Source organism: Suncus etruscus, chromosome 4, assembly GCF_024139225.1.
Source record: "Suncus etruscus isolate mSunEtr1 chromosome 4, mSunEtr1.pri.cur, whole genome shotgun sequence".
Classification (NCBI taxonomy): Eukaryota; Metazoa; Chordata; class Mammalia; order Eulipotyphla; family Soricidae; genus Suncus; species Suncus etruscus.
The window spans coordinates 38,051,599-38,063,980 of NC_064851.1; the positions used below are offsets into that span (position 1 = coordinate 38,051,599).

At 43.1% G+C, this 12,382-nt stretch overlaps 2 protein-coding genes and 1 non-coding gene across 3 annotated transcripts in view; 1 reads left to right on the forward strand and 2 right to left on the reverse strand.

The window, feature by feature from the left end:
* RPF1 (ribosome production factor 1 homolog) overlaps positions 1-12,382 on the forward strand; it is a 1,036,037-nt gene that overhangs the window by 794,839 nt on the left and 228,816 nt on the right. The window lies entirely within an intron of this gene.
* Positions 787-12,200, reverse strand: BCL10 (BCL10 immune signaling adaptor). Its single transcript, XM_049771275.1, has 3 exons — positions 11,892-12,200; positions 2,072-2,360; positions 787-1,452 (listed from the first exon to the last, which is right to left on the reverse strand). Exons 1-3 carry the CDS (start codon positions 12,168-12,170, stop codon positions 1,094-1,096), a joined length of 927 nt encoding a protein of 308 aa, XP_049627232.1. The 5' UTR covers positions 12,171-12,200; the 3' UTR covers positions 787-1,093.
* Positions 8,094-8,218, reverse strand: LOC126007766 (small nucleolar RNA SNORA54). Its single transcript, XR_007495251.1, has one exon. It is a non-coding gene; the product is annotated as a small nucleolar RNA SNORA54 (small nucleolar RNA).

A 12,382-nucleotide genomic window follows, 5' to 3' on the forward strand; every position in this document is an offset into this window, starting at 1 on the left:
CTTGGACCAAATAGTGTTAAAAAATAGAGCTCTCACAAAGATGTTTTTATTAGTTCAGCTTTATGGTGGTTTTCATTAAAAAAGTAAAAAAACCTGAAAAGCATTTTAATTAACTCATCATTTTATATTTAATAACTAACAATAATGCCAAGAATTTACTTTAGGAATAAAAGTTGATAAAACAAGGAATGTTTAGTTTAATTAATAAACTAACACTAATCATTAAGGTAAACACGAAATGCGTTTTGGCAAATTGAGGTGTTAGGTGTTCCTCTGAATCAGAAGGACTCAAATGACTAATGGGTTAGGAAAAGGGTTCCTTTTAGTTCACTGGCAGTTTTCACATCAATGATTATCTCTTATGACCCAATAGAAACAGCTTAGTTCTCAAATTTTACTGCTGATGATTGGAAAGGAATTAAGACTAAAAATTTCTCTAGTACAAATGCACTGAGAAGAGTTGTTGTTCCGGGCCTGAGTACTTCCCATAAAAATCAATTATAAAACATAAAAATTTAGGGCTGGACTGGTAGCACAGCAGGTAGGGTGATTGCATTGCACATGGCAAACCCAGGTTTGAGCCTTGGCATCCAATATGATACTTTCGAGCCTGCCAGGAGTAATTTTTGAGTGCAGAGCCAGAAGTAATCCCTGAGTACCATCTGGGTGTGGCCAAAATTGAACAAACAAAAAAAGCATAAAAAATTAGAAGACAGTAAAACACAAAAATAAAAAATATGAAAAGCACATGATAAACATGATTTTATCATATCTAAAATTATGCTGATTTTATTCTAAAAATTTCTATTTACAGAATATGCTTACATGGCATTTTAAAACATTTCAAATGTTAGTAAGTCAGTATAGCAATTATATAAAATAGATTCATATCCTTTTATATATTTTGTCATTATTTTAAAGTGAAACGACATGGGTCAGGGGAGATAGTGCTAGTGTGCATGTTCCACAAGTGGGAAGCCCAGGTTCAGTCTCTGGTAATTTAGGGTTCCCCAAGCAACAGACTAGGAGTAGGCCCTGAGCAGTCAGGCATAAGAGAAAAACATAAAAAAACAATAGAAAGAGCATAAAGCTGTCATTGCCGAGAAATTGCACGTGATCTTAAGGGAAGAAACATTTCACTAGAATTTCCACAATTTCCTTCTTCTTCTAATTGTAGATCTGGTGGCAAAGGAGGTGCCCCAGGATCCCCAGGTCTTGGAAGTGTAGTTGAAGAGAAGGTGGTATTTTCAGTTCTGCCTACTTCAGATATGGGCAAATTCAGAGATGAATGAGTAGAAAAAAAGGGGGCTGTGCTGGATTCTCCTTCTGGATGGTACATAACAGTGGACGGTCTCAGTTTTTCAGATAAAGTACTATCATCTGAATTTGATCTAGAGAGGCTGTTGTTTGTGGCTCCATCTGGAAAAGGCTCACAGCTGCTACATTTCAGTCCTGCAATAAAATGCAGATGTAAATGAAAAGCTAAAATAAAAACTTAAGCGAGGCCACAGCACACTGTGCAACTTTTTAAAGATACAAGTTAATTACTCCCAACCATACTTTAAATAGATATTGATAAATTTATCCCGTTTTATTTGCTTTTGCCAACAATCAAAAGATATTCTAGTAATTGTTTATATTTTCTCAGGGAAACTTTTAACTGATTTTGGGTCATGCCCAGCTTTGCTCAGGGATCATTCATGGCAGTGGTATTGGGGATTAAATCCAAGTCAAAAACATTCTAAGCACGAGCCCTACCCATTATACTATCTCTCTGGCCCCTCCTTTTGTTGTGTGTGGCCATACCTTACAATTCACAAGTCTACTTCCAGCTCAGTGATTGCTCCTGAGAGTGCTCATTGGACCATGTGGTGACAAACCCAGGACTACTGCATGCAAAGCATCTGCTCAGCCCACTGAGTCATCTCTCTGGTCCCCTAAACATATACTAAGTGGCAGCCTACTTTCCCAGGGCCAAAAATGCAAATTAAATGTAATAAGTAAATATAACTTCTTTGACTGATCACTTCTGGATATTTAACTAAACTCTAGGACACCAAAAATACCTTACCTTTCAGATATTCTATTTTTATATTTCTAAGTTTTAGCACTTCATCTGTAATCTTCTGTATTAGGAAGGTCTGTGTTTTCTCTCTCCGGATAGATTCAACCAGAGTATCTAGTCCTTTGGGGTTTTCTTGTAAGTAGTCTAACAGCTTTCCAGCCCTTTTTCGACTAGATGTTCGGCAAGAAATCTCTTCAGTGTCTTCTTTACTGAGTATTTTTTTGGCACGTAGATGATCAAAATGTCTCTCAGCTATGATTTTTTCACACAGGTATACACGCAAATTTTCTAAAGCCTACAAGAAAATCAGATTTCAATTTCACTTTTTAGCACCTTACAAAAATCACAGAGGTAAATGGTTATTAGAAGATCAAGTATTGGGCCTGGAGAGATAGCACAGCGGTGTTTGCCTTGCAAGCAGCCGATCCAGAACCTAAGGTGGTTGGTTCGAATCCCGGTGTCCCATATGGTCCCCCATGCCTGCCAGGAGCTATTTCTGAGCAGATAGCCAGGAGTAACCCCTGAGCACCGCTGGGTGTGGCCCAAAAACCAAAAAAAAAAAAAAAAAAAAAGAAGATCAAGTATTAGGGAAGCAGAGCATTTAACTCTACCCTCCAGCACACAGGAAATTTACAGGGGTTACATTTAAGCTGAGGCATAAATACCACAAAATCTTGTGTAGTTTAAAATAGGGCACATGTATGTTGGCTACCGTGACTGACTCAGTGGTTACTTTTGCAAAACTCCCTGCCATTTTTTCAGTGCTAAGTGCTGTCTGCTATAAGCCCATATACCAACAGGAAAAAGGCAACCATCAAGTAATAAAGTAACTTCTCAGCCTAGGGGAGGAAGACACCGCCTGATACCATGGAGCCAAGTCTCCCCATAGCTTAAATTCCTGAGTTAATAGCTAAACCTCATCGCCCTATGCAACAAAGCTTGCCCCACCATAAAACCTGCTGAGAGTTCCGGAAAGTGGTCTGCAGACCCTACTTTGGGTCATAGGGCAATTCCTTGAAAGCTGCTGATTTAGCAGTGCTTGCAAGATTGTCACTGCTTCCCCCCCCCCCTTTCTGGAAAATGATTTACTTTGTTTCTTCTTACCTACACTGGGCTTATACCTTATTTGGAATAATGAAGCAGTTTGCCGCCAAACGTATGATTGACATTGCCTTTTGCCTGCCCCCCTTTACCTTGTCTATATAAGTGAGTGCAGAATCATATTAAAGAGCCTTTGAACAGAAATTTTACGTCTTGGGCCATTCTTTAATAACCTCTTAGATTTTTACAGGTGCGGTTTTGATCTGAGCTACGTAAAATAAAGGTGCGGCTGTCCGTAAGCCTCTCATCTACTCTCCGCTGGTCGGGTCCCCTCGGAGGGCTTGCAGGACACCCGCACATGTAGTAAGTGGGATTAAGATTAGAAAGAAGGGGGTCGGAGAGATAGCATGGAGGTAAGGCGTTTGCCTTTCATGCAGAAGGTCATTGGTTCGAATCCCAGCATCTCGTATGGTCCTCCGAGCCTGCCAGGAGCAATTTCTGAGCATGGAGCCAGGAGTAACCTCTGTGTGTTTTTGGGTGTGACCCAAAAACAATTACAAACAAACAAAAAACAAAAAAAAGATGTGAAAGAAAATGGGTTGGATTAGAAGAATTTTTATAATGTGCTGAGAAAAATACATTTCCCTATAGCCAGAAGAGTCAACGATTTAAAGCCAAAAACAGAGTAATGGTTTAAGACTGGCCTTGGAAGTAGCCAAGGTCAGTCAGATCCCTGGTACCACCTGGTTCCTGAGCAGTGTGTGGAACCTTTAAAGCAAAGCCACAGGTCCGGAGAGATAGCAGAGCGGTGTTTGCCTTGCAAGCAGTCGACCTAAGGTGGTTGGTTCGAATCCCAACATCCTATATGGTTCCCCATGTCTGCCAAGAGCTATTTCTGAGCAGATAGCCATGAGTAACCCCTGAGCACAGCCGGGTGTGGCCCAAAAACAAACAAACAAACAAACAAAATAAAGCAAAGCCACTTTCCTAACTTGTTAAAAAAAAAAAAGACTAAGGTTTACAAGTAAGAATAAAAATACTTTTGCAGGGGCTGGAGAGATAGCATGGAGGTAGGTGTTTGCTTTGCATGCAGAAGGACGGTGGTTCAAATCCTGGCATCCCATATGGTCCTCCAAGCCTGCCAGGAGAAATTTCTGAGAGTAGAGCCAGGAGTAACCCATGGGCACTGCGCTGTGACCCGCCCCCCAAAAAATAATACTTTTACAAAGAACTAGGAAGGGAGCAAACTCTGCTGCAATGCTCACATTACAAAGACATGTTTTATTTTTTTTTGTTTTTGTTTTTGGGCCATGCCTGGCGGTGCTCAGGGTTTACTCCTGGCTCTGCACTCAGAAGTCCCTCCTTGAAAACTAGGCAGATTAGTTCAAGAATCCTTAAAAAAGGAAATTTTTTATACTTTATACTTTTTGTTTGTTTTTTTGGGGAGCACACCCGTTGACGCTCAGGGGCTACTCCTGGCTATCCGCTCAGAAATCGCTCTTGGCTTGGGGGACCATATGGGACACAAAGGATCGAAAAGTGGTCTGTCCTAGGCTAGCGCTTACAAGGCAGACGCCTTACTTCTAGCGCCACCGAGCCGGCCTAGCCTTTATACTTAAAAAAAAAAAAAGAAGTCGATCCTGGCAAGCTCAGGGGATCATACAGGATGCCGGGAATCAAATCGGGGTCAGTCCCGGGTTGGTTACGTGTAAGGCAAATGCCTTACTACTGTGCTATAGCTCTGGCCCCTGAAATACATGACTTTAAGTTATGGGGATGGAGAGAAAGACAAGCAGAATTACAAGCTGAACATAAAAAGCCTTATGTGTTATCATGTTTTAAAGAGCCTCTCTTAAGCAGTGGTCAGGAGCAATTTTCCTGGGGACACTTGGCCAACAAGGAGTCAATGTTGAGTCAAAGGATATACAGTATTTAACCTCTGTGGTGCTTGAGGTCACTGGGACCCTCCTTGGTGATACTGGAGGGGAAGTATGTGAGGTCAGGGACTGAAACCCAGACCCTGTGTATATAAGACATAAGCCCCTATAACTGAGCTATATTCATAAACCCATTGTATTTAAAACAACTATGTTGATGATTCCCAAAGTAGCTTATGTGATCAAAACTTTTTGTGATCCAGACATCCCAGAGGTACTTCAAACACAAGATGTCTAAAACCAAATTTTTTATCTTTCCTTACTCTTTTTCTTTGATTGTCTAAGTTCCATTGGAAATATCTCTATAGCCACACTATAAACCTAAAATTCAGCAGTAACTTTGCCTCTTTTTTTAATTGTAGGATCCAATCACTCAAATCTTCTCAATTTAATTTTTTTTTATCTAATCTGCTTCCTTTTACTTCACCTCTATTATTAATTAGCATTACTCTAGTTCAGGTATTATCATTTTACAGAGGTCACTAACAAGTACCTTGTAATATTTCTTCCCCATCTCTCATAAGATGTTTTTCCAAAAAAAAAAATTATGTGTTCTATGAATACTGGGGTGCTTTTCAATTTTTTAAAAATTGAACATTGAGGGGCCGGGTAGGTGGCGCTGGAGGTAAGGTGTCTGCCTTGCAAGCGCTAGCCAAGGAAGGACCGTGGTTCGATCCCCCGGCGTCCCATATGGTCCCCCCAAGCCAGGGGCGATTTCTGAGCTCATAGCCAGGAGTAACCCTTGAGCGTCAAACGGGTGTGGCCCAAAAACAAAAAAACAAACAAACAAACAAACAAAAAATTGAACATTGATTCTATCCTTGACTAATCCATTACAGAGTAGTAGAGAAATTAAGACTCTGGACACTAGACTAAGACCAATCTTAATGCAAATCTACAATCTGCCACAAAGGCTGGTGAAAACTAGGGCAAGTTTTGTAACCTATGAAAATTTTAGGTTTTAATGAGAAATGCCTTACAGGTCAGTCCTTTTGGAGGAACTGACAATGCCTTGCATGCCAGTCCTCTAGAAGGACTATATGAGAGTTTATCTGAAAGTTAGGTTCTCGATGTTGAAGGCAATTAAGAGAGTGTGTGACCCACTTATAACTCAGGAGCTGAACCAAAGTAACTTTTCACCCCCTTCCTTATAATATAAATTAAATTTTGTTCCTTGGAATGCTTGTACCTTTTGTTTTGTTTTGTTTTTTGGTTTTTGGGACACACCCATTTGACGCTCAGGGATTACTCCTGGCTTGGGGGGACCATATGGGACTCCGGGGGATTGAACCACTGTCCGTCCTATGCTAGTGCTTGCAAGGCAGACACCTTACCTCTAGCGCCACCTTCTCGGCCCTGTATCTTTTTTTCTTTTTTTGGTTTTTCGAGCCACACCCATTTGATGCTCAGGGGTTACTCCTGGCTAAGCACTCAGAAATTGCCCCTGGCTTGGGGGGACCATATGGGACACCAGGGAATCGAATCACGGTCGCGATCTTTCCTTGGCTAGCGTTTGCAAGGCAGACACGACACCTTACCTCTAGCGCCACCTCGCCGGCCCCGTATCTTTTGTTTTTAACATTCTTAGAAGCTGCTCCAAAGACATAGTCTTGAGAAGAGTTAAGTGCCTTTGGGATTATCTGGATGATACAGTGACTGAACAGAGGTGAGGCCTTTATAAGAGATTTGAAATCTGTCTGGGAATTGTCTGGTGAACTACTCATTTGTGGCTACTCCAGACAAGCTTTGTAAGTAAAAAAGAACTGCCACACTCCGATGGGGAACATACTTGCTGATAACATCTGGGCAGCTTCCCCAACACATTAAGTTGCTCAAAAATTAATAACTATTTGGGGCCGGGCGGTGGCGCTAGAGGTAAGGTGCCTGCCTTGCCTGCGCCAGCCTTGGAAGGACTGCGGTTCGATCCCCCGGTGTCCCATATGGTCCCCCAAGCCAGGAGCAACTTCTTAGCGCATAGCCAGGAGTAGCCCCTGAGCGTTACCGGGTGTGGCCCAAAAACCAAAAAAAAAAAAAAAAAAAAAAAAAAATTAATAACTATTTGACAGATTCAGGCAAGTCATTTCATCTTATGGATCCTGTTAACTCCCCTAGTTTAATCTACCACCACTATGTGTTCATATACTATCTGATAATGCGATTTATCACTAACTACATTTTTTTTTATGTTAACCTTTTTTCATATACAAAGATCCTTCTTATCCCTTAAAATTCAGGGCAGAAGTGGTCTCTCATGTAGCATTACATAAGGTCACCTGTTCACCATAAGTTACATACTCCTCGCATTTATCCTTATGGCACCTTATCGATATATTTTACTTTTATATATATCAGGAACTAATTTCTTTTTCCCAAATTCATTACCATTTTGTATTTCTTTTTTTTTTTTTTTTTTTTTGGTTTTTGGGCCACACCTGGCGGTGCTCAGGGGTTACTCCTGGCTGTCTGCTCAGAAATAGCTCCTGGCAGGTACGGGGGAGACCATATGGGACACCGGGATTCGAACCAACCACCTTTGGTCCTGGATCGGCTGCTTGCAAGGCAAACGCCGCTGTGCTATCTCTCCGGGCCCCATTTTGTATTTCTACTTATTTTTAAGAAGTCACCAATAGGACCAGAGAGTAAAGAGAGTGGGAAATTTGCTTCTCCAACATCCCATATGGTCCCTGCACAACACCAGGAGTAATTCCTGAGTGCAGAGCCAGGAATTAATCCTGAACATTGCTGGGGAGTGGCCTCAAAACAAAACAGTCACCAAAGGTCTCCTTAAGGCTGAGTTCACATTTTTTAAATCTGTACTTATCTTCTTAGCAAGCACACAGCTGACACAGTCTGAAATACTTTTTCTCTTTTTACCACAGTCCAAGTGTGGGGATTGAAGGGGAGTGTGTGATATGTTGGAAAGATCCAAGGGCTAGAAGTAGCATCAGGTTTAACTGGGGGAAAACCTATTTTATTTCTGAAGGGTAGATGATAGGTCCAGTAAAGAAGGAACTTCTGTATGCATATCTCTTCCCCCAACCTCCTTTTTTTTCTGTCTCCAAGACCTTAACCTGAAAGCTTAAATAAGTCAGTCAGAGAAGGGTCGTGGGACTTTCTGTTGCACTGGAATGGAACCCATATGCCACAGGAGACTAACAGGTTACGAACAGTGCTCATGTTAACATTATCTAGCTCACATTGTTCTTATCTGTATGTCTGACTGCTGACCTGACATTTTCATACACTAATCTGATTCTGTTCAGTCTTCAGCATTACATCATCACATTCTATCCTTTCTCTTTCAAATGTATTTCTGCCATCCCCCTTCTGTACATCACCAATGTCTTCACACTGATCCAAATCATAGCAAACTATATGGATTCTATTGCTTTTTAAAATTAGGGTACAGACCCCTCTTCTCATTTTTGCTCAATGTCAGAGAGAACCTTAAGCTCTAACAACCCTTCAATAGGTCTATACTGTAACTGGGAGAAAAGCCAAGTATAATTGTCTAAGACTTTTTTGTTTTGTTTTTTTTTTTTTTTTTTTTTTTTTTGGTTTTTGGGCCACACCCGTTTGACGCTCAGGGATTACTCCTGGCTATGTGCTCAGAAATCGCCCCTGGCTTGGGGGGACCATATGGGACGCCGGGGGATCGAACCGCGGTCCGTTCCTTGGCTAGCACTTGTAAGGCAGACACCTTACCTCTAGCGCCACCTTCCCGGCCCCTGTCTAAGACTTTTTAAGATACGACTCTAGTCACTTTTATAATGTTACCTCAAGATCTCCGATTTCTCCCAGTTTCCCCAAATCAAAGTCTTGACTATCATAGGTCCTTCTTGTGCAAATTTTATTCTTCTGTCATAACTTTTTTTTTTTTTTTTTTTTTTTTGGTTTTTGGGCCACACCCATTTGACGCTCAGGGGTTACTCCTGGCTATGTGCTCAGAAATCGCCCCTGGCTTGGGGGGGACCATATGGGACGCCGGGGGATCGAACCGCGGTCCTTCCTTGGCTAGCGCTTGCAAGGCAGACACCTTACCTCCAGCGCCACCTACCCGGCCCTGTCATAACTTTTATGACAGTTTAAATGCAAACTGTCCCTGGCCATCCTATCTCAACTGATTTACCCTGCTATCATTACATAACATGTTTTGTCTCCTTCATAGTTTTCACTATACATTTCATTTTCAATGCTAAGGAAATTTTTTGTAAGCAGGTAAAAACCAGACATGCTTATTCAATACTAGGTACTTTGTATTTAGCAGTGTCAGCATAAAGTGTTGTGGATGAATGTAAAATTCATTGCACTTATTTTGTGATTTACATTTTCCTTTTAGTTAGTATCCTTTACTCCCAAGGAATTGAGCTCTTTTCAAACCAGAATTATCTTTAATTTTATTTATTTTTTTCATACCCTGTGGCACTCAGGGATTACTCCTGGCTCTGCATTCAGAAATCTCTCCTAGCAGGCTCGGGAGACCATATGGAATGCCTGGAATCGAACCCAGGTCCATCCTGGGTCTGCCACATGCAAGGCAAATGCTCTACCACTGTGCTATCTGGTCCCTGTCTTTAAATTTTTGAACTGTTAAAATCAACTACAGTACCAACCCACAACAGCATACAATCCATATTTTAAAACTGAATTAAATTCAGTGAAGAAGATTAAATAAACATTTGAGTATAAAGTATAGGGTAGGGGAAAAATATACTTCTGCAGGAGTCTGGGTATATAGAATACAAGAATTTAGTATACAAGATTTTATAGTGTACATGAATGGGTATAATATTTCTACAAGATAATATATCCCAAACAATAAGTAGCTCTGAGAGCACGAAAAAAAGTTTTCTTTTTACAGGGCCAGAGCAATATTGTACAGCAGGTAGGATGTTAGCCTTGAATACGACTGACTGGGTTTGATTCCCTGCATCCTTGACTCTGCAAGAAGAAATTTCTGAGTACTGTCAGGTGTGGCCTAACCCCTCCACAAGTTTTATTTTAGGCAAAGTGAGAAAAATGCAGGACATAAAGGCTAATTTCTAGTGGATATTTGGGGTAAAAACACATCCAGAGTTGAGAGAGAAGATCAAAACATGATGATTATTTTAAAAATTCCTAAGGCCATAAACCATTTTGAAAATATCCTGGGTAAAAATTTTTAAACAAAACGGTACATACTTAATTTAATAAGCCTCTGCAAATATCCAAGTTTCCCTGAAGGTTGGGATTTCTCTCTAGTTTTGAAATGTAATCAAGGTGATGGATAAATCAGTGAACTAAAGGAAATTAGGCCTGGAAGCCTCTTCACATGTGTCTTTGTTATAGGTTTCAGACCCTGACTTATAGCCAGTACACTCCCTGCTTTATCATAGGTAATTTGGAATGTCCCCTTCCAGTCTTAAGAGATTCTGCGAGCGATTAAGTGCAAATGGCAAATGATGCGACTTAGCATTTAGAACATAACAGATCCTCAAAGTTCATAGTTTCCCTGGAAAAGTACAAATTTTGAACACAACTTCATTCATTCTACAGCAGTTCTCAATGTTTCAGCCTTATCCCATCTAAGATCTTTTCAAAAGGCCAGACAGGGAATTCCTTCACCACCACTCTTCAACCGCAGCTGCTGCTCAGGAGCTTCTCTGGAGTTCTCCTATGTTGGAAGTTACCAAGAATTGCCTCTTGGAGGGGTGTGCAGAGCACGAGGCTCTACTTCAGCACTTGCTGCAACGAACATCTGCTGAATGAGGAAACCAAAGCACGATTCCCTCCCGGGGTCAGTGACTCAGATCTCCCAACTGCGATTATGAGTACAATATATTAAGTCTCGGGGGTGCTGTGGCCGGAAAGATAGCATGGAGGTAGAGCATTTGCCTTGCATGCAGAAGGACGGTGGTTTGAATCCTGGCATCCCATATGGTCCCCCGAGCCTGCCAGGATCTATTTCTGAGCATAGAGCCAGGAGTAACCCCCTGAGTGCAGCCGGGTTTGACCCAAAAACAAAACAAAAAATCACGAGAGTGGTGGGGGAAAGAGAGGGCTTTGGAGAAATAAGCACTTCAAAAGTGATCTTATCTCGTTCACAAACGATGACTTTGTCTAACTACTTGACAGTATTAAAGCAGTACAAAGTGTATGCTGAGTTCATTTCTAATCGGATTCATAGAGAGCAACGCTTAGTGCTACTCGTGTGTATCTTCTAGACTAGAGAAAGGCAGGCAACGAATACCAAAGGGAAGAAAATAAGAGAGCACCGTTAACTTTCCCTAGTCACAGGAAAATTTGCACAGGTGTTTCAAGCCTCCAAGCCAACTACTGAATTCTCTGTGACCTTTACTGGTGACTATCTTCTGTGCGAGTGCTCGCCCCCCCCCCCAGCACACATACACATCTGTGTGTATGTGTGTGGGCGTCTGCTTACAAGGGGGGAATTCCGGGGTGTGCTTCTAGCAGCAGCTGAGCTTCCACACCCCGCGGGTGAAGTAAGGTTCCCCATAGATCTGCTCCGCTGCTATAGACCCAGTGCAGCAGCCAGCAAGCAGCACCGAGTTGGGAGTGGGGAATGAATGGGCTGATCCCCGGGGAGACGGAATCGCTGCTGGGACAAACTTCCAGAAACCCTAGCGCCAAGTTGAGCCAGACGCGCATGCGCAGGTCGCTGGGTCTGGCGCGATCTCCAGCAGGCATCCAGGTCTCTTCGAGGCAGCAGCGCTCGGGCGTTCCAGTGCCTGGGAACTTCCGCTCTCGAGACCCGCAAGCCCACTTCCGACTAAATATGGGACTTCCGGGCTTCCGTCCCCCCCCTCCCCCCGGCCCTGGCCAGATCTTCATCTACTACTACTACTCACGTCCTTCTTCACTTCAGTCATGTCCTCCTCGGTGAGCGACGGCGCGACAGCGACGGTATCCATGGCCGAGGCGGCGGAGGCCACTACTTCCGGGTCCGCGAGTTTGGGCGGCGCGCCCCGCCCAGGCCGGTGGTGGGCTTCAGCCGCCGGGCGAGGGGCGGAGAGGAGAAGGCGGAGCCGAAGGGAAGGGTCAAAAAGCCGACCGCTCCGTAAACTGAGGGGCTCGGCGGAATCCAGTCGCGGCGCTGCCGGCTCCACTTCTAGCGCGGTTGGCCACATAGACCCAGGCAGGAGTCAGTCCGGCGCGGTGCCCGCTTCCTTTCCGCCCTGGACTAGGCGCAGGCGCACTCGATGTGTTCTCCCATGCGCCCCGCCCACAGTCTCGGCAACAGCCAATAGGAGACATCGGGGGCGGGTCTATACTACCCACGTTCAGCTTGGCTCCGCCCACAGCCTCTGCCCGCCGTTTGCCTGAGGCAGGTTTTTGGTCT